General features: G+C 36.9%; 1 protein-coding gene and 1 long non-coding RNA gene across 2 annotated transcripts in view; one reads left to right on the top strand and one right to left on the bottom strand.

Moving 5' to 3' along the window:
- LOC115214764 (nicalin) overlaps nt 1-26,947 on the bottom strand; it is a 61,837-nt gene that overhangs the window by 11,302 nt on the left and 23,588 nt on the right. Inside the window, exons 2-10 of the mRNA XM_029783788.2 lie at nt 24,281-24,471; nt 23,223-23,367; nt 18,477-18,571; nt 14,225-14,308; nt 12,945-13,048; nt 10,752-10,840; nt 9,221-9,345; nt 6,289-6,479; nt 2,182-2,299 (exon numbers count right to left, since the gene is read on the bottom strand). Of these exons, the coding sequence (XP_029639648.1) occupies nt 2,182-2,299; nt 6,289-6,479; nt 9,221-9,345; nt 10,752-10,840; nt 12,945-13,048; nt 14,225-14,308; nt 18,477-18,571; nt 23,223-23,367; nt 24,281-24,471 (1,142 nt within the window). The remainder of the gene's footprint in view (nt 1-2,181; nt 2,300-6,288; nt 6,480-9,220; nt 9,346-10,751; nt 10,841-12,944; nt 13,049-14,224; nt 14,309-18,476; nt 18,572-23,222; nt 23,368-24,280; nt 24,472-26,947) is intronic.
- On the top strand, nt 767-17,089 carry LOC118764512. The gene is made up of 3 exons (XR_005000323.1): nt 767-936; nt 16,774-16,777; nt 17,079-17,089. It is a non-coding gene; the product is annotated as an uncharacterized LOC118764512 (long non-coding RNA).

Raw genomic sequence — 26,947 nt, forward strand, 5'->3', positions numbered from 1 at the left:
AACATGAAGTGTTCAACTGGTATTTTAACAACCCTGAAAAGATGAAAGGCAAAGTCAACCTTGGTGGAATTTGAACTCAGAAAACAAAAATAGATGAAATGCCACTAAGCATTTTGCCCAGTGTGCTTACAATTCTGTCAGCTTGCTGCCTTAATAATTTATTTTGGCACAAAACCAGCTGTTTTGAGGGCTGGGGATGCCGATTATATTGGCCCTAGTGTTTAACTGGTACTTATTTTATTGATTGAGCATTGGTGGTGGGGGGGTCAATTTAATTAAACTAGTCCCAGCTCCAAAAATTTCAGGCTTTGTACCTACAGTAGAAAGTGGGGGGGGGGTCCTTTCTACTGTAGGCACAAGGCCTAAAATTTTGGGGAGGGTGGTAGTCAATTATTTTGACCCCGGTGTGCAACTGGTACTTATTTCATCAGCCCTAAAAGGACGAATGGTAAAGTCTACCTTGGAGGGATTTGATCTCAAAATAGAATGCTGCTAGGCATTTTGCCTGGCATGCTAACAATGCTGCCAGCTCACCACCATAATAATAATCACTTACTAGTCACCTCTTTCCAATGTTAATGCATATTCCCTCACTTTGGGGAAATATGGAGATTAAGAATATGGGGGAAAGAAAGAATTCATTTCAAATTTTCTGTGAGGAAACTCCAAAATTGATTCATACACTCCTCACCAGTCCATCCCGCTGTCTAAAAGTGAAAATGAACAGCTTGTGTGTGTGTGTGCACGTGCGAATGAACACAGAAAATATGCTAGAAATAACAGCCAAATCTCACAAAACTGTGATAACATAATGAAAGAAATATGTAATCAATCTACTCACTTTTCTGCAAAGATTTCTTTCAGAGTAATATCCCACAGTAATATGACAAAGTGAAATGAAAGTGTTAATTTTTTTTTTACAACTGTTGGAATTTAGTGGGGATAAACTTCGGCAATGTGTTTGAGAAATGTATAGAAATTCTGAAAATTTTTCTTCGCCCTAAATCCATACATTTCTTGATACATAGATTCGTCGACACAAGACCATTTCGTATTGCCCGATGATCCAGTAATATGCTTCAACCGTCTTTTGATTCAGGACCAATAGGCTTCAAGATAGTTTGTGCAAGAGAAGGGGTTGGGGATAATTCCTTTTTTCCTTGAAAAATTGAAATTTTACAAACAATATTTTTCAGAATTGGAATCTCCATAACCAAAAACGTGGGATTCCATAAAAACAATTTTCTATCTAAAGGGGTGGAGGGGTCCGTTTATGTGAGATTTGGCTGTTATTTCTAGCATATTTTCTCTGTTCATTCACACACACACAAGCTGTTCATTTTCACTTTTAGACAGCGGGATGAAGTGGTGAGGGGCATATGAATCAATTTTGGAGTTTCCTCACAGAAAATTTGACATGAATTTTTTTTTCTTCCATATTCTTAATTTCCATGTTTCCATGTCAATAGAAAAAAAAATTCGAAAAATTAAAATTTTTAAATTTAAGGTGGGGAGGGGGGAATTCAAAATTTTGAAAAAATGGTTTTTGGCATATTCAGAATCTCCATCATCAAAAACATAGGAATCCACTGAAAAAATTTTTTTTTAAAAAAAAAAGGTCAATTTTTTGTGCCGGTGTACTTGAAAACATTAACCCTAAGAATGTAAAGAGCTGGAAGAAATGCTATCACCTTCTTAAATATGCTAATGACTGCCAGCTCACTACCTTAATAATAGTAACAATAATAGTTCTTTTTTAATTCTGGCACAAAGTCAGAAATTTGGAAAAGGATAGGACAACTTGATTACATCACACCCTGTACTGACTGGTACTTTATTTTATAGACCCCAAAAGGATGAAAGGCAATATTTAAGCTCAAAATGTACAAAACTAGGGAAAATGCTAAGCATTTTGTCTGATACACTAACCATTCTGTTAGCTCATTACTGCAATAATAGTAAATATCATTGTCAGTAAATGAACTAATCTGACACTGAACCAATTCTAACATCCATGACATTTCAAATAATAATAATGATTATCAATATCACTTAGTCAACTTACAAGTTCCTACAGTTCTACGCCAACAGTATCATATAAGATTCATGAAAAAAAAAAAAAAAAACGAGTATTTAAAATTTTACATTCTAATAATAGCAAGGTTAAAAAAAGATATTTACCAGACCATCTGTAAACAAACGAAACTGGCCTTGGTTTGTCAAATTATAAATATGACGAGCAAGTGCTTCAGCTATTATTTGTATATTACGGCTGAGTACGCTGGTGTCAACTCGAGACCTAAACATAAAAAAAAAAAAAGATTGTTCAATAATGATTAGCAGTGATGGTAAACGGAAGATATGTACTGTATGATGAAAAGAGAGGCAATAGGTGGCTGTTTTAAATATTATACTTTTCCATTAACTTCATATAGAAAATAGTAAATTCTGAAGTTATGCACACATTCAAACTTTGACCATCTCATCTTTTTACAGATATTTGTACCTTGGACTATATTATTTGATGCATTTTACCCCTTTTTAAGATGGTAAGAAGTGATTTGAGGGTGGTTTGCTGTTATTACTAGCTGGGTGTGCAGCCATATAGTCTCTATCACTGGTTTGTTTTCTTTATCAATATGTTGCATGCATGTGTGCATGGGAGAGTTGATAAAATTGTCTGACTTTTTAAAAATATTTTCCTTCTGGGCTTCTTATGACAAGATTCAAAATCAACAAAGCATTCTCATGAAATGTTCAACTGATTGATAGTGACATCTCTGAGCAGTATCCTCTTATTGTTAATATAATTATAGCTTTTGTTAAACAGTGTTGCATCTCCTAATACTGGATTATTGAACAGTGTTTAGGTGCAGGTGTGGCTGTGTGGTAAGAAATTTGCTTCCCAAGCACATGGATTCAGGTCAAGTCCCATTGTATGGCCCTAGGCCAACCAAAGCTTTAAGAGTGGACTTGGTAAACGGAATCTGAAAGAAGCCTGTCATATATTATGTATATATGTGTGTATATAATCTAAATAAGAAGACAAAGAAACCTTTTACTACAACTTTCATGCAAATCATTAAAGAAGTGTTAAAGGATTTCTTTGTCTTATTATTTGGATTATAGTTTACTCCCACACAAGTGCAGACAACTGGCAGGATGGATACTAAGGTTCTTTAAGACTAGAGACCAAGAAGCTATGTTGACCCTGTGGAGGAAATTTGTTCTCAGCTGCCTGGACTACTGCTCCCAGTTATGGTCACCACATAGTACCATACTAATAGTGGAGCCTGAAGCAGTCCAACACCATACATTAAAAAAATTGAAATGGCAGTGGATGAGCTACAGGAATAGGCTGAGAAAACTGCAATTTTACTCCCTGGAGCAAAGGCATGCCAAGTATGTAACAATCTACTTATGGAAAACTCTGAAGGGCTAGTACCTAATTTCAGCATCGAGTGTTATACAAATGCCAGAACTGGCCACCATTGTATTGTACCAAAGATACAATTCACTCTGTCTAAATTCCGGATCAGGTACTGCAATAGTCTATGGTTCAAAGGCCCACAACTCTTCAATGCCCTGCCAGAAAAATTAAGAAATCTGCATAAGATGGAAGTAGATGTCTTCAAAAAGGAACCAGACATCCTCCTCGCCACAATAGTACATGAACCAATAGCCCAACATGATGTGCAGGCAAAAGCAACAGAATCAAACTCCCTTATACACCAAATAGACCAACAGCTGGGACAAAGGCACATACAGGAGTGATGATGTGAAACACCCCCATACTGAGGAAATCAGAAAAACAGTGGTGCTCCTGCATGACTACAACTGCATGGTTGAAATGAGTAAAGAAGTAATAGAGTATATATTTACACACATAAATATATACATACATATATACATGCATTATATATATATATATATATATATATATATATATATTCCTCTTCTGACCCCCTTCGGTCATGAGTGACCATGGGTTTGCACCTAGAGTTACCCTCTGAGGCACAAGTCTGGGCAAGGTTGTTTTATGGAAGACCAGCAGTCACCCATGCATACCGGCCTCCCCTCTCCACGCCACCAGTGTTATCCAAGGGAAAGACAAAGGTCGATACAGCTTGGCACCTGTGACGTCGCAACTCATTTCTACAGCTGAGTGAACTGGAGCAACGTGAAATAAAGTGTCTTGCTCAAGAACACAACACGCAGCCCGGTCCGGGATTCGAGCTCACAACCTCACGATCGTAAGCTCGACGCTCTAACCACTGAGCCATGCGATATATATATATATATATATATATAAGAAGGGGAGGTTACTGGTGTAATAGGAGATTTTCAGTATAAGAGAGATTTCAAGTATAAGTGGTGGGGGTGGATGCATCACGAAGAAACAGGGAGGTCGGTCAGTTAGTCAGCCCGGAGAACTCACTCAAACACAAAATAAGGAAACAAGGAAAAAGTGGGTAACTGGATTGCAGGAAAATAACATTCACAGAGAGAAAGAGAGAGAAAGCAACAGAAGGAAAAACTTGACCGTGGAGAAATTGCAAACTAACAAAATATGGAAAGACATCATGAATAATACACTACATGAGAAATATTCTAAAATTAAAGCAAGCAATATGAAAGTTATTGTAAACTAACAAAATATGATATGACATTGTGAATAAAACACTACAAGAGGGAATATTGTAAAATTAAGCAAGCGATATGAAAATTAGATTAGTATTATTAGATGAATGATGGAATTAAAAGAAGAGAGATTTTCTTAGCTTAGGGGGACATATGTGGTGCAGGATAACAGTAAGCAGTGTAAAAATTTAGGCACCACATAAGCAAGACAGGTTTATATAGGTCTCCAGATGGAAGTGGGCAAGAAAGAAGGCCAACTACATTGTAGGAAATAGCAGCTAAGACAGATAGAAATAGGGAGGTTAGATATATCTATAATAATAAATGGAAAGTTTGTGTGTTTGTTACTTTAACTCCTCCAAGACTATCCAACAGACCTTGATAAAACTTAACACATGTGTGGGGTTTATGTCCATGTGGTCACTTACACACTTGGAATTGATTTTTAGTCAGCATTGATTTTTCAAAAATCGTAAAATTTCAGCATTTTTTGCACAAGCCATCGTGACATCAATTTGACAAAAAATGTTTCATATGTATAAACAGACAGCTTATTAACAGTAATCTATTTAGCATTTGCTAAATCTTCAAAACAATTTGCATTGTTTTGATTTGCTAAAACTTATTATTTCAATTCATTATTTTAATTCCCCAGTCTTTCAGGTTTTGATTAGGTAAGACCATTTTTTTTTTCTCAAGCAAAATTAAGTATTGTAGGCCGATCTCAAGACACTGAGTCTATTTGGCACTCACTCACCACAGCAAAATCGATATTCTAAAAACCACCCTAGTAATGCCTGTCCATGAGGGGTTCTGCTCCACAACCATCCTCTTTTCCCTGTCATCCTTCCCCCATTCCACATATCATCTCCTAACACCTATCACTTCTCAGAACCACTTCCAATTCTCATTACTGTCTTCACCAATCACATTTCTGTGCCTTGTTCCCTCTGTACTGTTCTCCATCATTAACATCTCGCTTCTCTGCTGTCACCCTCAATGCCCTCACATATCTACTACAACCCCTGCCCTCGAACCTCACCTAGGTTTCTCTCCATCATTTGCTACAGGCACTTCTAACCTGCCCACCCAAAATCTCTATATCACTTTGCCTAATTTTACCACCTCCAAAGCCTCTCAAAGGTATATTCCTACTAATGTTTGCTATCATCTCTGCACTATTAGTCTCCTTATCTTACTTTCTAACTCATTCTCCTTTCCTTTCCATGTATCTACAGCAAGATGCCTATCTCTGTCCCTCTCAACAAGCAGAAAGCCATCTCCCCCATCAATACTATTACTCCTTCCCAGTTGAAGGGTTTTTTTGCCTTTTTTGACACTAATCATGAAGATGATTGTTGTTATTAAACAAGTATTTATATCCAACCATCAATGTTGGATTAGCTTATAAATTGAGCTATTGTACAAAAGTTAGGGTAAGTATGTTTGAGTTATATTAGTAGGATAAAAGTCAGGGGGTTAGAGCTGGATTAAGATATCCTGGTTAGGTTATGGTACAGTGGTCAGATTATCATAATTGGATTAAACATTAGCACTACTATCATTGTATGCTGTTTAATTAAAATATTCATCATTGGTTCTGTGAAAGAGGTGAAAGAGAGAGCCATGCACAAATTTTCTACTTACCTAACATCGAGAACAGTTGCCCTCTCTGTTGTCTTGTGTGTATCCAGTCGGGAAAGACTGAACGCTGGCAGTCTCTTTATGCTGAATCTCTCATGTTCCCAGGCTAAAGTGTCCTCAGCCAAGTTGATTTTTTTGTGTATCATCTTAAATTGCACATCAGGGAAAAATTTTTTGGTAATTTCTTCTAAATTCTGGTATAGAGAGAATTTAAGAATAAAGTGTGGTGTTGAGGGGGAAAAAAAAAAATCAAAAGAAAATGAAATTTGCAGAGTTGCCACAAAAAAAGGACAGCCATAAACTGAGAGCTTGTAGGAGACCTACTCACTACAATGTTATTGTATCACCTACAAAATGGCTACAGTGTGGTTTGAGCTTTTTTCCTACAGACCCTAATTATAAGAACCAGGAAGTCATGTGAAGAAAGCTGCTTTTGACTATATGTGTAATGATAACCCTAAACTCACTTATCACTGTCAATATTAAATCATAATTACACTTTAATATAAGATAAGGTAATCAGGTAAAATAGTCAAATTATCCATGCAAATTTATCAAGTCACGCACCAACATTTCTTCTGAATGTATCATGCTCCTTAAGTCAATAAATCTTACAGCCAATTCAAGAGAGTAATACATTCAAGAGATTACGCACTCCAGTATTTTCTCTAGACCTGATAAAATTTTAGCTCAGAAGCTCAAACTGAAGAAATTTGGTAAACATTCAGTGTTCATTGCTGTTCATAAAAACAAGAGATTGCTACAAAATACCTAATAAACAAAGAGACAGCGAAGCCCTTGAAGCTCCAAGATGCAACTAGAAATTTAGACCTTGTCTAAATTTCATATTTCTGTGGAAGGCATCACACACATGATTAATAGCTGCCAGTAAATATCATCAAGGTACTACCTTCCTATGTGACTGATATTGTCGCAAGAACAATATACAGTGCCATTCAGAAAAAAGACTGTCCTGGAATAAATATATAGAATACATACACAAACATCCACACAAGGAATACTGGTGGAACATTCCCATCTAAACATGTCAAGTGTAAACATATCAAGATGGATGTTGTCCGGGGCAAACAAGAAAAAGTATGAAGCATCATAGAGGCCTGCTTATGTGAATTTCTCTTTGAAAATCAGAGACAAAGAGGGTAACTATGAACAACTGCTTCAAAACCTTCAGCTACTATATTTAAATTATAAATTCACATCTATACCAATATTACTTAGCACATTTAGTTTTGTGAGTAAATTCCTAAGTAACAATCTGGATTAGGGTTTTCAGAAAAGAAATCACCCAACTAACACAAACATTATAAGTACAATCTGCAAGTAGAACAGTAGAAATATGCATGACTTTCCTAAAGTTTAAAATGTGATTTTATTTTGTTATCTACATTAGAATGATGGAGCTTTGTATCTTTGTTTGAAACCAGCTCCTTCTTCAGAGGAAGAATTTAAATAATTAAAAACAGAAGAACACACAAACACACACAAAATTTGAATGCATCACCCATACATAGAGGAAAAAACTAAAGTAAGATAAATGAAATTTTATAATAAAACTTTTTGAATTTCAAGCAATTAAATTCAAGGATTCACATTTTTAAAACAGTTGTGAACAATAACAGATTGATATGTATTTAAAATAAATGTAACGTCAAATACAAATAATTTTAATGTCTACATTTCCCATGTTGGCATAAGAAAATATTTCTTGAGGCAGTATTCTCCAACTGGATACTCTTCCTCAAATAAAGTGCTTGATCCCATATCTTCACATGCTGAAGATATGTTGAAGATACCTACTAGACTTCTTGTGTAGGCGGTCTGATCAATAAGTATCTGGACTGTTGCCACTTTGCAAAAATTCCCCTTGAGCTCTGCTGTGCATGTGCACTAAGTTTTAACATTTTAGCTCACTTCCGCTGTTTACAGCAGTGCTTGGTAGGAAGTTGTCATGGCAATACCTGCTCAGAGGCCTATGCAAAGTGTATGGAGAAGAATGTATAAGTTGCACACAAGTGTACGAGTGGTTCAAACATTTCCAAGATGGCCCAAAAGATGCTGATATTGATGAACGTTCTGGGAGATCTGCAACCAGCAGAACTGAGAAAAACATTGCAGATGTGCGTGCAGCTGTAAGAGGAAATCGTTGAATAACCATTCATGAGTTATCAGAGGATGTGCAGATTAGTTACAGTTCAGTTCAGTCCATTATCATTGAAGATTTGAGTATGAGACACATGTCTGCCAAGTTTGTGCCAAAACTACTTTCAACTGACCAAGAAGACACTTGGGTTTCAGTAGTACAAGATCTGGATTGCATTTGAAAACTTTGCATAGGCCTCTTTTGGCAAAATTTGATGCAGATTTTCGTTTCAAATTTCTATCATGGTCAATGCGATGATCACATGCTACACATGTCCCTTCCAAGCACTGCTATAAACCGGGAAAGTGAGCTAGAACGTTAAAACTTAGTGTGTATGCACAGCAGAGTTCAAGGTCAATCTGTGCCAAGCAGCTTCACTCTTCTTGCTTTAGTTTCGCTACTATGGCAACAGTCCGGATACTTATTGATCAGACCATGTATGCAGGACACAAACATAACTACTGCTCAAGCAGTGTCAATATCAAGATGTCTAAAGATACACAGACACATTTTAAAATAAACACACACACAGGTTTCTCTACAGTATCTATGAACACAAGATCTAACACATAGTTGTGAAACAATCCTAGACTCATGCTTGCACTGATGAACACATAATTTTCTTTTCCCAATCCATTATACCAACAAATGTGCACAGCAATATGTTTTGTATTCAATTCCAGAAAAGTCATCAAACAATGTAAATAATAATTTAAGAGATTTAAAGATTCCTTGCAAATTTAGTGTACGAACAGATAAAAAAAAACTACCTACTTTTAAGAAAATTCCACCAGCACTATCTTCTCGGGGTGGTTTAGATACATGTAAGTTCAAAGTGTTACCAGTGCCAATGGTATCAAGACATAGCACATAGGCCACATCTGTTAACTGGTTGTTATCTGAAATAAATAATATTAGAATATATATCATTAATGTGGACGTTCACCATCCCCATGTGTTTAATGTGTCTGAACATATCTAGTGGATACCAGAATGAGACAGAGTGAGAGAGAAAGATAGAGAAAAACTTACTAGACAGAGAAAGAGAGAGGTGATGATAAGGTGGTGAGTGGGAAATAAGGACAATTGAAAACAGGCTGTGCTTATTCCAGTTTTCCACCTCCACATTGTTATTTGATCATCTTATAAATATATATGTTACATTTATATATTTGTTTTGCAAGATTTTTGATGTGAAATCGTGTGTTGAAACAGATATTGTTGTATTTAGGAATGGTCATTTTGCCAGTTTAGCCAATAAAAACACACGCACTATATATTTGGTGTTACTTTGCTTCAGCGTTATTTATTTTTTACATTAAGCTTAATCTTATTTCGGCCAGAGTTCTCTCGTCACACTCCTGTGACTGCATCAGTGGTCCTTTGCTTTCATCATCATCATCATCGTTTAACGTCTGCTTTCCATGCTAGTGGTTGGTGAGAGCTGTACAAAGCATGTGCAGGGATGCTGTCAGAAGGTGAGGGCTGGCAGCGAGAATAGTGATGCATTTAGGTTATAAGTAGGGGTTCACCAAGGATCAGTCCTCAGCTCCTCTTGTTCATCATAGTCCTCCAGGCAATAACAGAGGAATTAAGGATGGGCTGCCCCTCTATACTGATGGCCTTGTTCTCATAGCTGAATGATTTCCAGAACTAGAGAAGAAATTTGAGGTGTGGAAGCAAGGTCTAGAATCGAATGGCATTAGAGTTAATCCAGCAAAAACCAAAGTCTTAGTAAGTAAGAAAGCAGACAAATTACAAATTCCTTGAGATAGATGGCCCTGCTTGATCTGTAGAAAAGGCATAGGTAGATACTCCATAAGATGTACTCAGTGTAAGCTATGGACACATAAGAGGTGCAGCAATATCAAAGGAAGGTTAACAAGGAAATAGTTTTTGTGTATGAAAGGTGCACAGGTACAATAAACACTACAAATGTACTCCATCAAATGCAAGGTGGGTAAGCTAGAGGTAGTGACCAAGTCAGTTGTGGAGGTGGATGCTCTGAGAGTGTAGTTGCGAGAATAAAAATAGATGGGGCAAAGATCAGAGAGCTCCTAACTCTGTTGGTAACAAAGGGCCTCATCCTCAGAATGAAAGGCAGACTGTATGTTTGCATCAACATATCTGTATGTATGTATGTATGTATATATATAAGGTAAGTAGAGTTAGCGATTGGAATAACCATCTAAGGAATAAGAACATCCGTTATTACTACCTATTTCTTTATTACCCACAAGGGGCTAAAGACAGAGGGGACAAACAAGGACAGTATAAATTACCTATGTTTATGTATGTAACTTACCAGTTGATTCAAGACTGTCTTCAATCCAGCGTTTAGTCCCCTGGTAGTTAAATTTCCCACCACCAGTCAATAAAAACACCAAATTATATCTATTGCTTGATCAAGGAATATATGGTAATGATTAAAGCAACATAATAAACTCAAAATTACAAAAAGAAAACCTCAAAAGCCTAGCTTTTACTAACAATCACATTTTATCAAGATATCTTTGTGAAATGTTCTTTATCTCTTTTAATACAAGTCTGCTTGATACCACTCCTGTTTCTGTAACACAACATCTAGTGATATTCCTACTTCCATATGGTACCAGACAGTAGCAACAACATCTAGTAATGTTGCTATTCATGTGTGGTACAATACAGTAATGACAACATCTAGTGATGTTACTACTTGTATGTCGTACCAGTCACATGGAGTAAATTGTCAGAAAAAGAACAGTTCAATGGCACAACATTGGGCTATTTCAAACCATTGCTCCAGCTGTTACTACTCAGTAAATTTATGTTCCAAACACTAAATTAATTACTAGTTATTTTAATAAATTCTTTTATTACTTTATATTTTAATTGAAACAAAATCAATGTATTTCAACAGAAATATGGTAACAAAAAGGTTAATACCAACTGATTTCTAATACAGGGAAATATAAAAATATAAGGAAAAACTCCATCTTTCTTTCAAAGAAAAAAAAAACCCACTGACACTTACAAGGTAAGGGTGGGTGTTATTGTATAACTAATTCAATAGCACCACCAGCCTACCACTGTTCAAAAGAAATGGATTTCAGCCAATGTGCCTCTTTTATTTATTTTTTTATGTTTTATTATGTCCCTAGCATTGTACTATATACATACAGAACATTAACCAAGAAGAACAGTATAATTTTTATTCTTATGAGGTCAAAGTAGACTCTGTGGGATGTGAATCATAAATGAGAACTACTGAAAGACAACACTCCGAGGTGGACTAAGACAGCAGGAGTCTAGTGATTTATTTATACATACCGTACTGTTATTGTTTAGATCAGTGTGTCTTGTATATACATGGTTTAATGTTGTTTAGTTCACAGTGTTTTATATATATAAATCATTAACATTTAATGTCCATGTTTCCATAAAGGCATAGGTTGGTGGTTTGACAGGATTCAATGGGCCCAAGCACTGCATCATGATACACACACACACACACACTGTAGTCTTGTTACTATAAACAAACTGTAACCTTGTAACTACAGACATACTGTAGTCTTGCTACAATAGATACACTGTAGTCCTGTCACTAAAAACACAATAATCTTGTTACTATGTACACTGTAATCTTGTTAATAATATATACAGTGTGACCTTGTTAGCATAGACACGAAGGGAAGTCAAATTATCTGCACTTCCACCATAACATATCTTTATTATTGTCATACTGCCTTCTGTGCACGTGTGCTTATAGTTGGTACTATTCTGGTCATGTGATAGAAGTTTGAGCCTGATTGCGTCATTTTTCTTTCTGGCTTTACAGTGTAAGCAGTGTAATGATAATAAAAGTATGTTATGGCGAAAGTGTGGATAACTTTTGATTCCTCATCATACATTGTAGTCTTGCTACTATATACACACTGTAATCCCGTAACTATAGACACTTTAATCTTGTTACTATATACACATTGCAGTATTATTGGTTGTTTTGTTCATCATCTTACATCATATTGAGGAAGGTAAGTAAATTTCACACATATCGATTTCACTGATAAAAACCAATGAAAGCTGAGAACTGTCATGTTGCTTGGGTTCTTAGTTGGGCTACTTTTGTGTACCTAGAGATGCCCTTTGCGTAAAATATAGAAATATATATAGAAGAGTGCATTAAACTGAGAAGACAACTTCACTAGTACTGGTGCCATGATTAAAATACACCCAGTACACATTGTAAATTAGTTGGTATGAGAAAAAAGCATCCAATTGTAAAAACCATGCTAAAATGGGAAACATGGGAGTGAGACATGTTCCTGTTGTATCTCGGACAGTAACTCTGAATAATGACAAACTGTAACAACCCATTTAAAACATGCCAGTACCAAAAAGAGGACATGATAACAGTAAAACACAGTAAGATGGTGCACTTCACACATAAGCAGACTGATGCTGACCATACTGTTGAGAATGAAACATTGTGTCAACTCCAATATACAGAAAAGGATACTTTGCATGTGTTCGAGAATTGGTGTAAAGTTTGGAGAAAAGACGAGCCAATTCAAGAAGCGTAACTACTCCACTTCCATTGGAATCAGCTCCTTCAGACAAACCCTGAAAGGTAAAATATTAAAGCAATAAGGCAAAGTTGGAGTAAATTCACTTTATTTCATATTTGAGTTTTAAAATTTGATAGGTAAACTGGATATAGAATCAAAAATATTGTGGAGAGAGAGAGAGAGAATGGTAGATGGGAAGTTATATTGACATTGTGTTGTAAACTTCAGACAGTCAGGTAAAGCATGGAACAATAATGTTGACAAAGAGAACATCTAGTGTTGCTATTTATATGTGATACAACGAAGATAACAACACTTAGTGATATTCCTACTTCTGTATGGTACCAGACAGTAGCAACAACATCTAGTAATGTTGCTATTCATGTGTGGTACAACACAGAAATGACAACATCTAGTGATGTTACTACTTGTATGTCGTACCAGATACATGGAGTAAATTGTCAGAAAAAGTACAGTTCAATAGTACAACAATGTACTATTTCAAACCATTGTTCCAGCTGTTACTACTCAGTACAACAACTATAAAAACAGCTGCAAAGCAAGTTCCCATATAATTGACTGGCTTGCTCAATGAAGTGGAACAAATCTATTAAATTAATAACTGGTTTAGAAAATATCAAACATTTATTACACAACACAAGCCAGCAGGGCAACCACTTTGAGGTCATTTAACCCACTAGATATAGGAGCTAAATCACACCTTACCTGGGTATGTGCTGTGCAAATATACAAAATGTAGGCTGTAGGTATTAAGTAAATTACAAGACAATATGTAAGAATATTGGTTTCAAATTTTGGCACAAGGCTAGCAATTTCAGGGGAGGGGGTAAATCAATTCCATTGCCCCCCAGTGCTCAATTGGTACTTATTTTATTGACCCTGAAAGGATGAAAGGTTAAGTTGACTGCAATTGATTTGAACTCAGAATGTAAAGATAGACGAAATGCTGCCAAGCATTTTGCCTGGTGTGCTAACAATCCCAATAGTTTACTGTCTTACAATATGTAAAAATATTGACAACAAAATATTTGTATCTAGACATTCGTATAAACGTGAACACAATTTTGTAAATACATATACATGGTCATGAATAGAACACCTTCGATCAGAAATCAGGACAATCATAAACAGCAACTACACTAAAATGAAAATACAATGTTACAGATAAAAGCAAAAATAATGACAATGAAAATAGTTAGGGTGTACTTACTGGTGCAATACCCATAGAATCATAATGAGCAACTATGATGACACTGGGCAACTGTTCTTCAATACCGTACCCTGCCAACCGACCCTGTAAAAGGAGGAGAACAATAACAATAACAACATCACATTTAGGCATCAAGAAAGACAGGAAATGAGTGAACAAAGACATCAAAATTTGGCACTAAAAATGATTATAAGCACACATCAACATCTTAGATGCCGTTCTGGGAAATAATTGCAGCAAGGATAACAATGATAGAGACGGTGACATGAAAAAGAAAAGTCTCCTTGGCCCAGTAAACCCTCAAAAGATAAAAGCCAAAGCTATGATCAAAAGGCCTTCAAAAGAAGGGAACATCAATGACACTGGCCCTTCCTCCACCACCACTGTAGACAGTCAGAGAAATGAGGGGCTGAAAAATGTACACAAAAACAAATTGAAAACAAAACAAAAGCTTCCAGAAACAACCAAGAGCAACAAGAAAAAGTAAAAGAAAAAAAAAGTAAATCCCCCAAGATAAAACGTGACAAAAAACAACCCGGGCTGCCCCTACATGGAGTTTCAAGCGAAACCTCCAAAATAAAAGAAAAAACAAACTTTGGAGCACAAAAGAAGACCAACATTGTGGGAAAAAGAAATAGGAGATACAAAAGTGGCAAAATATGCAGATTTTACCTGCAAGAAAACTACTGACATAGAGACAATGGTGCAAACTGCCATTTTGCACATCCAAAGCGCTGCCAAACCTGCATGGGCCTGGACTAGAACTTCTTTCCAGAAGAAGCACAAAAGAGAAGCACCAAAGAAGAAATCACTCACTGTATGCCCCTAAAAGATGATATGTAGGCATAGTGTGTGCTACTTCAAACAACCAGCTTCACACACATGTGAAAAGGGCAACAGCTGAACAAAAATCTTTTTTATACATAGCACAAAAGATTGTGCAGCAGCTGATCTGGCTATGTCAAACACAGACTTGGAACCACACCCATCACCATACGAATGCCACCACAGTTGATAGATACAAGATGGCCACCACTAACACCAGCACATGCATCACATTAATATTTCTACTGAATATCAGATATCTGTTGCACCTGAAAGAAACAAAAATCTCTTTTCTGAGAGACCTTATTGTATGCAATCAAGCTCTGTGTATAGCACTCATGGAAATGCATCATAGACCTGATATAGGAGGTACTGAAGTATGTTGAATTATGAACTGACAGAAGAGAAAGGAACCATGGTGGAGTTGCAGTATGCATCTGTGAGGATCTCATGCTGTAGATCCTGTTGTTATATTCAAATTCAGTATGTGACACTCAAATTATATACAAGACAACTTGATATTGTTATATGTACTACATATCACCCACTGGATGCTTCAAATAACACAAGCAAGTTTGAAGACTGCCTCACAATAGAAGTTCACAATTGAAGTTCTCACCAAATTGGAACAACACATCAGTGTATTTCTTGGAAGTGACTTCAACTTCCCCAGTGTGGGATGGCCCAAGTGTCTCACATTCCCAGGAATAACACATAACCGAAATGCACAGGTGGAGCCGCTGCTCAAGCTTACCAATGCTTTATTCATTGAACAAATTGTGCTCCAACCAATTAGGGCAAATAATATACTGGATCTCTGCTTCACAAACAATATGCATATTATCCATAACATGCAAGTGACACTGACATTAGTCTCAGATCACAATATGATAGAGGTGACTATGTATGGACCAACAGAAGCTGCAGACATACAACCTATATAAAGCTCCTGAAATTACTCCAGTCTGAACTTTCATAAAGCAAACTGGAAATTGATTCAGAAAGAAATCCTCAAACAGTATTGGTCTAAACATCTTGCCACACCACACATCAACATGAAATTTAAACATTTCATGTCCATAATGCAAGCCATATGCTACAAATCTGTGCCAACACATACAAGAATGAGATCCTGAGGGAGAGGAAAATTCATGAGACAACAGACAAAGACTGCAAACCGCTAAAATAAACATTTCCAAAATACTGAAAAGACCTGCTTGAAAACAACAATGATGGAGACTGAGAAAAGTCTGCACCAATCCCATGAAAAAGAGAGAGCAGATAAAGAAGATCGAGTTATAAAAGGATGGCTCCCTCACAGGAAACCCAATGAGGATACGTGAAATACTGAATAAACAGTTCAAAAGTGTCTTCACTACCCTGTTAGGACACAGGCAAGTGAACAAACCAGTGGAGTTCTTTGCCACTACACTTGTAACAAGAAAGGATGTAAAAATATATTACACTGACATCAAAGAAGAAAATGTAATACTGGCCATGAGGTAGACAAACTCAGCTGCTGGCCCTGATGGATTTCCAGCAATCTTTCTCAAATCATGCAAATGAGTCCTAGCAAAACCACTGCAGCTCTTTCTTAAAGAACATCCTTGCAAGTGTTAAGCTCCTAGAGGAATTGAAGGAGAGAATAGTATGCCCTATCCATAAAGATGAAGCACAGTAGAAGGTAAAAACTATATGGCTTTTTCTCTGACCTCACACACCAGCAAAGTCATGGAACGAATAGCCTGTGACATATATTGACCTTGCAAAAGACTTTGGTAAAATTGAGCATGGTATGATATGTCACAAGCTGTGTGATCTTGGCATAGTCAGACAGTTGTAGCCAATGGAGCCACAGAGGTGATGGAGAAAGTTGTGAGGTCCTGGATGGACAGAGTATGCAACAGAAGACCATATGTCTTCCAACAAGATTCTGTGCTGTTGCATAAGGCTAGGACAACCCAAGCATGGATGTGTACCAATCTTCATGATCATGTTCTCTCGGACACATGGCCTCCTAGCTCACCAGACCTCAATCCAATGGACTATTATGTATGGGTTGTTGTCAAGAGAGAGGTCAGTCAACACTCCTATAACACCATACAATCTCTCAAGTCTGCCATAACCAGCATTATATTCAAAATAGATAAAAAATCATCTGGTTTGGGCATTTCTCACCCCATATTGAAGTAGTCATTGATGCTAACAATGGATTCAATGAACAGGCAAGATAAAAGAATTCTTAAGATTATTTGTAACAATTTGTCTTCAAATACGTTTTATTTGATGAGCTATGCATCTTTTTCTAAATTCATACAAATGACCTAAAAAAACTGATGCACCCTGTATATGTGTGTGTGTGAGTATATATCTATGTGTGTGTGTGTGTATGTATATATATATATATTGATTGATTGATTCTAGTTTCAGCTCACGAGCTGTGGCCATGCTGGGGCACCGCCACATATATATATATATATATATATATATATATGTATGTATGTGAATATATATGTATACCAGCATGCTTTCTCTCTATGTGTATACACTTTTTATCTATATACCAAGAACTTGCTTGCCATTGGACTAGTCTCTTAGTTGTCAGTCTGACTAGAATCCTTATGTAGACAGTTTTACACATTCATAAATGGCTTTTGATTTCCCTTTCTCTGGCTTTTGGATTCTGCCACTTTCTATCTGTCTCCATCCTCTTATTCTGTCTGGATTATTATGACCAGTCATATGTACAATGTGTTTTAATAAACATGTTCTGTCTCTATGTTTTATGTATGTATATAAAATAGTTATTTATATAGGTTTTTACCTTATGCCTATCTGCATACACATATATATACACAAAATTATCCAAATCTACATATTTCTGGGAGTGGCTTTACCCTTCTAACTCTATACTCCATTTCTGACATTTTTATATTTTTACCAGTAATCTTTTCCTTAAATATATATACTTTTCTAAATAAAATTGCATTCAATTCTTGACAGTCCAATAAAGCTATAAGGTCATACACAAGCACTCAATTATGAGTGCATTGCATCATATAGTTCATCTCCTAATTTCTTCTTCCCTTGTCATTTATTTTGTGTGTGTGTGTGTGTGTGTGTGTGGTGGAGTACAATTAGCTATACTGCATGCATTCTTGTTTCTTGAATATGTACACAGTATTCCCGTATGTCTTTAGAGATGACTGAAAAGGCAGGCATCAAAAAGTGCATTCAGCCTTAAAAAGCCCTGTCCAATCCATGTCACCAAGAGAAAATAGACATAAGAACAATAATAATGGTATTCAAAAAATATCATTAATAAACAACATAAGAGGAAAAAAAACAGAAACAAAAGTGATGGTGGTGCTGCAGCACTGCAATAACAGGAAGCAGTAGAAGAGTAAGAAGGGTTATATTTCTATACCTGAATGTTAGTGATTTGAAAATCTGGGAGAGCTTTAGCCTGAGCTCCACTAACCACCATCTGGAAACCATTTGCTGAAGCAGCACTTAACAAGGCTAGGTAAAAAAAATTAAAGAAATGAAATTAAGACAATTCAGATACTGTTGAAAAAGTTGTTTTTTTTCTACTTTTTAATTCAATAATAATTCATTTTATACCTTAACACATTTGTAATATAGTTTCGTATTCTATTTTGAAACTTTAAAACTTCTATTTCCTAAATCTTATTATGTAAAACCAAGTTCTAATGATCAACAGCTTTTAGTTTTTAGTTCAAGTTCCCTGATGTTAAATAGCTGACAGAGGAAGTGATACCTAGACAACACACTAGTCTATCTTGGCAAACATTCCTATATCATCTGAAGTCTATACATTATAGAAAGGATGAAATGTACAAAATACTTAAAATGAATTTGAATCAGACACCTCTAAGCTCACCTTGCCTCCGCTAGCATTATTTTGTAATTTTAAGCTAATGGAGTGGCTGTGTGGTTAAGAAGATTGCTTCTCAACCATGTAGTCTCAGGTTTAATCCCACAGCATGGCAACTTCAACAAGTATTTTTTGTTATTGCCCTTAAAGTCTTGTAAGTGAATTTGGTAGACTGAAACTGAAAGAAGCCCATCACATGTGTGTGCACATGTGTTATGTCTTGACATTGTATGAAAATTGTAGATGAGTGTCACCATCAAACAATGTCCTTTGTTTCCAGTCTTCTGTAAAAACATGTCTGACCCATGGAGAAATACTATCTTGTTTGGAAATAGATGAGGGTTAGAGTCAAGAAGAACATTCAGCTGTAGAAAGTCTGCCACAACAAATTCCATCTCACCTTTATAAGAATGCAAAAGTGGACATTAATCAATGATGGTGATTGATGATGTGTGGCAATACTGTGGTATATCTAGACATTACTGTTGGGGCAATGACATGTCAATACACAATAGAACTCCAGTCTGTTACTTGAAAGGTACTTCGTTCTTTTACATCTGTTTTTCCATAGGTTAGATGAAAATGTGCTAAAGTATTGTTCTACAGCTGGTTGCCATTCCTGTTGCTAGGAATGCTGAATTTTTTCTTTTCTTCACAGAAAAGAATGATTTAGTGTATTGCACAAACATTGAGGGACTGCTTCAGAGAATGGGATTCACAGAATATAATGCAAGTGACTGATACCTTTTTTAGTGATAGCCCGAAAAGGAATATGAAATCTGTTCTGCTTCATAATGGAAATATATGCAGTGCTAGAGAAAATTAAGTACCATAATCATCAGATGATGATATGTGTAGATTTAAAGTTGGTCAATATTTTATGTATGTGGGACAACAGAGCCAGGGAAAAACATTGGGTGATCAAAGAATGACTGCAGTAAATATTAGTTCCAGGGACTTTTAATGTGGTTGAAGAGCCTTTAGTTCAACTGGAAAAACCATCCTACTTCCACTCCATATCAAACCTGGCATTATGAAACAGTTTGTTAAAGTTCTGGATAAAGACAGACCATGCATTCACTATGAGCATAAAGCTGCACTGTCTTCACAGCCACTTTGATAAATTCCCTGAAAATCTTTGCGACAAAACAGCGAGTATGTTTTCATCAACAGAACAAAAGTATCATGTGATGGTGGACTACTGCTGAAACTTGCCTCATGATCTTCCTGATGTTCAGCACTCAAGAAAATTATCCGAAAGAGAAATTAGGTATAAACAATGATGTAATTTGTCTGTAGAAATTTCAAGATTTTTACTAGTTTTTCAGGAGAATTTTAAGAAAACATTCTGGTTTTGAAGAAAAACCAATTTCTGTCTTTCTATTTTATACCTTGTTCTTCATAAGCTGCTTTATTGCAAAAACAATAAAATTCTATGGATCCAATATCTTAAAATCTTAACATGATGGTAATAAATGTGTCATTTTGGGATTCAGTCTGTCAAAAAACTTAGTTCAAGTTCAAATTTTTTGACAACAGAGAAAATGATTTTTTTGTTGGCCCATGTTATTTTTTTTAACTGTTGTATATTATGTATACTTCTCTTCTTTGTTTTATTGTATGCCATATATACTTTCTACTTTTTTCTTTTATCATTTCATTGTATGTAAACCCCCACACTATGTCTGTCTTTGTATTGTCTCTCTTGTCCATTGCCCTGATGGCACATAAAATTATCATCATCATCATCATCAACATCATTGTTTAATGTCCGTTTTCCATGCTAGCACGGGTTGGACGGTTTGACTGGGGTCTTGGAAGCCAGGAGGCTGCACCAGGCTCTAGTCTGATCTGGCAGTGTTTCTATAGCTGGATGCCCTTCCTAATGCCAACCACTCTGTGAGTGTAGTGGGTGCTTTTTATGTACCAGGTGCCAGGGGAGGCTGGCAGCGGCCACGATCAGTTGGTGCTTTTTACGTGCCACCAGCACAGAAGCCAGTCAAGGCGGTGCTGGCATCGGCCACGTTCGGATGGTGCTTTTTTACGTGCCACCAGCACAGGTATCACAACTACAATTTCCATTTGATATTTATTTTGATGTTGATGTTGATGTACTTGACTCAATAGGTCTCCTCAAGCACAGCAGGTCGCCCTACGATCCAAGGTAAGCACAGCAGGTCATTCTGCAATCCAAGGTACTTTGGATGGGTTTGGGCTATGCGAAACTGGTGCAGGAAACAGCCATGAACTCACATTATTTGTCGGGTCTTTGCAGTCACAGCATATCTCCAGAGATCTCAGTCTTTTGTCATTGCCTCTGTGAGGCCCAACGTTCGAAGGTCATCTACCTCTCCCCCGAGTACCTTCAACTGTTTGGGAGTGGCACTTCTTCACATATCTCTCCTCATCCATCTGCAGTATATGACCATACCACCACACGTCTCTCTTGCACACCACATCTGATGCTTCTTATCTCCAACATTTCTCTCAGGGCGCTTACACTGTTGTGTGTGCACACTGACATTACACATCCAGCGGATCATGCTAGCTTCTTTTCTCTCAAGCCTACACATGCCCTCTGTAGTCACAGCCCATGTTTCACTACCGTGAAGCATGGCAGTTCGCACACATGTATCGTACAATCTACCTTTCACTCTGAGCGAGAGACCCTTTGTCACCAGTAGGGGTAGAAGCTTTCTAAACTTTGCCCAGGCTATTCGTATTCTAGTGGTGACATTCTCTGAGCATCCACCTCCACTACTAACTTGGTCACCCAGGTAGCGGAAACTATCAACTACTTCTAGTTTCTTCCCCTGGAGTGTGATGGAATCTGTTTTCTGAGTATCTGTGGTGTCTATTGTCCCTGTGCATCTGCTGCACACGAAAGCTATCATCTTGGTTAATTTTCCTTTGATGTTGCTGCACCTCTTATGCGTCCATAGCTTAAACTGGGTACATCTTATGGAGTTTCTACTTACACCTTTTCTACAGATCGAGCAGGGCCACCTACCTGATGGTGTGTGTGATGAAAGGCCTTTTGATTCTAAACCTAGCTTCCACACCCGAAGTTTCTTTTCTAGTTCCGGTAGTGATTCTGCTATGAGGGCCAGGTCATCAGCATAGAGCAGCTCCCAGGGGCAACCCGTCTTGAATTCCACTGTTATTGCCTGGAGGACTATGATGAATAGAAGGGAACTAAGGACTGAACCTTGGTGGACCCCTACTTCTTCCTGGAATTCTTCACTATACTCATTGCTGATCCTAACCTTACTAACGGCCTCTCTGTATAGGGCCTGTAGAGCCCTTATCAACCATTCGTCAATCTCCAGTTTCCGCAATGCCCACAAGATAAGGGATCGGGGGACCCAGTCAAAGGCTTTCTCCAAGTCCACAAAAGCTAAGTAGAGGGGTTTATCTTTAGCTAGGTATTTCTCCTGCAGTTCTCGAACCAGGAATATGGCATCAGTGGTGCTTCTACCCAGAACAAAACCGAACTGCATCTCATCTAAGTAAACTCTCTCCCTAATGAGATGGACTATGACCCTCTCTGTGACCTTCATCACCTGATCCAGCAGTTTAATACCCCTGTAGTTATTCCTATCTAGAGCATCACCGTTACCCTTGTAGCAGTTAACTATGGTGCTGCTACGCCAGTCATTGGGTATGACTCCGTTATGTACTACCTGGTTTACAATGTGGGTGACTATGCCATAGCCCACACCACCAGATGCTTTAAGCATTTCAACAGTGATTCCTGATGGGCAGGGGTTTTTCCTGGCTTCATACTCTTAATTGCTTTATCTACTAGGGAGCTGTCTATTGGAATAGCTGGTCCCTCTACTGGGTCAACATTTGGCAGGCTCTCTTCCTCCCATTCATTCTCCACATTCAGCAGTCTTTCATAATGGCTTCTCCAAGCCTCTTTCTTTTCAGAATCACTAAAAGCAAGTGCACCATCATCCATTTGAACACATTTCTCTCCTGTGACATCACAATTTTCTCTCACACACTGTCTTGCAATCTTGCGATCCGAAATACCTCAGTTCTTATTTGCCATTCCTCATTGGCCCATAGATAACGTAGTGAGTAGGCAAGTAATCAGAGTCAATGTAATTAACTTTGTCCTTTATCAATATTTGAAGAAACTGCTAGTAAACAGTAGGCTCATTTTTTATTGAATTACTGATTAAAATGTTCTGTGAGTGATATTAAGAACACACCTGGAGGGAAAATATAAGATTTATAAAAAAAATATTCACTAGCTCATCAACTCACCTTCGAGAGCACTTGGTGCCTGATCCCCAGTTGACAAATGCTTCACATCTATGTAAATATTGGATAGAGCTTCACTCTCATAGGCAAAGAATACAGGGACATTAGTTTCTTCCAAGAGAAGGTCCCTTTCCAAGCCATACAGCCGCTGTAAAAAACAAAAAAAAGACTATTTAGATGAATATTATCCTTAAATCCTCATAACTGAGATACTACTAGATTAGTACCAACTAGCACTAGATTACTATAAATCAATGCCAAACCACTAGCAATTATCAGCAAATAGTTAGACTTTAAATTAAAATCCACTGCAACCAATTATCACCCTTCCCACTCTCTCTCCCCTTTTCTCAATAACCCCTGATCCTAATCCTTTCTCTTCTCCCGATAATACTCTTTATTCTAATTTGTATATACTCGGTTACTCTCTCCACTTACCACAATTATAAATCCATTCCTCTCATCTTGCTTTTTTACCCTTCCTAACCTACTCAGAATCATTGCACTGTCTCACATTTACTCTCCTTTAGCTACAGGGAATACTTTAGGCCCTTTGTCATGCAAGCTCAAGGTAATTTTCACTTGTGTTGGTGTCATGAAAACTGCACCCTGTATACTCTGTAAAGTGGATGGTATTAGAAAGAATACCTAGCCATAGAAATCATGCCAAAGCAGAGTCCTCCAACTCATTAAGTCCTGTCAAACAGTATGAAAGGATATTTCATAGTTTCCAAACAATTTTTTTTTTTGTCTTGTCTAGATTCCCTAGGTTCACCTGTGAGAAATAGGTTCCAGATCATATGTGAGTATTATCTGTAATATATCAGTGTCTTATTTATGAGGAGATTTATACCATATCTTCTTGAACTAAACTAGGAAACAAACCCTTGAAATCTTGGGAGTACTCATAACTGAATCAGAACTGATGAATACCAAGTCACAACCATAAGTAATTAGAACTGGATTGTGATTGTTCAGTATCAGATTAACATTAATTAATTCTGGATCATTCTATTGCCTTGATTGATATGATAAAGTAAAGACAATTAATCAATACTGACCTCTTTCTCCTCAACAGTGATGTTTGTGAAGTTGTCAGGTAGAAGAACCAACACAGCACCCACATTCTGGCTTACTAGCTTTCTGTAGCTAACCACCGTCAGCTCCCGAAGTCGTACTATGATACAACGACGAGTTAGCATCTTAGCATCAACAGATCTAGCCTCCATGTTTACAAATGAACTGCGACATCCTACAATATAAAAATACAAAAATACTTTACAAATCTTAGTCAGAACAGCCAGTCTATTCTTTTATTGGTTTCAGCCAAGGTACAGTGATAACAAACTCAGATCTTCATGACTGTTGAACAAATTTCTTACACACAAAAACATGCATACAACCATTCTTAACAGCTTGATAAAAACACACACACACACAGTCTGCCATAGTAACGGAATACTATTTATTTAAAAAATGGAGGAGGAGGGGGGGACTTACTTAATAATGAAAATATTGAAATATGAACATGTAATCCATGTTGATAAATGTTATTAACTATAAGCTCAAAGGGTCAGTCTACAGACCACAGTAACAGACAGAGTAGAGATTAAGAATATAAGGACTATATGAAACATTAGACTCAGTTTAACAATAGACATTCCTTCAGTATCAGACCAGTGCATCAGCGGTTTACAATTTCTAGAAACAAAGCTCAACTTATAGATGGCAACCATGAGACATTTTACTTTTATTTTATTGCCATGTTTTATGGTATTGAAAAAACAATATTATGTCCATTTCACTCGTTCCCCACTACTGATTTCAGTTTCTTAAATACTCATGACTGAATCAGAACAAGGGAAAATTATCATTTATTTAAAAACAAAATTTAACCAAATCTCATATTTTTGTTTCAGTATTCTGCTATTTTGAGAATGGCCATGAAGTTACAGAAGTACTAGATTACTAATTGACTTGTTAGAAGTTCAAACCTTATACGTACCACATGTAGCGCATAACTTTGCTTGCTCCAGTTTATCTGATCGATAAGCTGTAGCACTATGTATGTATGTATGTATGTGTGTATGTATGCATGTATGTGTGTATGTATGCATGTATGTGTGTGTGTATGTATGTACGTATGTCGATGCTCAGTTAACACTGAGCATAACTATTAGAAAAGAAGACTAATTGAATAAAGTGTAAAGTAAATTGTTTGAATAAAAAAAGGTTGGAGGACATTAATTAGGGGTCTGCTTGACAAGGATGATCTGGGGCTAAATAGCAACAACCCTTTAGAATAAATTCTTTAAAATATTGTTGCAGAACTATTTTTTCTTTTATTTTTCTATCAGAACCCCCCACTTCTTAATTTACGAAAACGAAAGATAGTTTACTGTACAAAAGTGTCAATTACTGTTAGCAGTGCTGGGTCTTTAGTGATGTGATGGTACCATATTAGTCGTATTTCAAATAATATCACTTTTTGGCAAAGGAGAGCGACATGTGACAGAACCTGTTGTCAATTTGACAGCAATAAAATTAAGATAACAATAAACATTTCAAAATCTTTCCAGATTTTCATTAAACAGCTGTTTGTTTTAATGACTTAGTTAGAAGAAGGGAAGCTTAGAGATTTGGTCTTGGTATTTGGAACAGAGGGAAGGCTCCACTAGAGTCACTCAAAAGCCAGGTGGCATTGATACTGAATCAGACAAAAGATTAAGACTAAAACCCAACACCAAAAAATAGTCCTTCCGAAGGATTTCCACAGTTTCAATCTACCAAATTTTATTCATAATGTTAATGATAGAAGACACTTGCCTGAGGTGCTATACAATAAGACTGAACCACAAGCCAAGTAGCTGTGAAGCAAACTTCTTCGGCACACAACCATACATGCACCAGTCTTTTCTGTGTTCTTTTACTAACTTCAGTCATTAGGGTGTAGGCCATGCAAGAGCACTACCTTTTATTGACTCAGGACTTCTTTTATAAACCTTGAAAAGGAATCATGAAAGGCTAGGAAGGATCTGAGCAAGACTTCAATTCAGAACAAAAATATTACTAGGTGCCTTATCAAGTGCTTTTACCTTCCATAAACACCACAAAGCATCTAGTTTGGTGCTCTACCAATTCTACCCTCCATAAACACCACAAGGTAGCTTATTTGAAGCTCTATCCATTCTTCCACAGCTTCCATCTCTATTTCCTTCTGTCTTTGATTATTACACTGTAATATCAAGAGATAGTAAATAGGTTTCAACCCAACATTTTATAGATATCATAAAACTTGTCCAGTGTTTCACTTCAGAAATTCAGAGAAAGTAGTAGTAATACTACAATCACTACCAACAGTATTTTTGTTATTACATGCGTGTAGATGCAACGTCGACAGAATACACAGTACAATAGAGACATAGAGAATGGTTATATTTAGAGATGATGTGTGGTGGGCAACAGAGTAACACCTTACTTACCACCACTAGGGATTTAAATAGAAAAGTCTCTTAAAAACAGCCCTTGAGAAAATATTCAGACTAGGCTGTTATCTGCTAAAATAGTTTGGTAAACAGGGGAGGAGAGAAGGGGAAAGCTGGTGGTATGGAAGCAATGCTAAAAAGATGCTTTCACTCAGTAGACAGCTTGCAGATTAGGGGGAGTAGACTTTCAACTATCAGCTTACCCTTGACTTTCTAATTCAATATTCTTTAATCCCATCTCAC

The sequence above is a fragment of the Octopus sinensis genome, linkage group LG8 (assembly GCF_006345805.1).
Source record: "Octopus sinensis linkage group LG8, ASM634580v1, whole genome shotgun sequence".
NCBI lineage: Eukaryota > Metazoa > Mollusca > Cephalopoda > Octopoda > Octopodidae > Octopus > Octopus sinensis.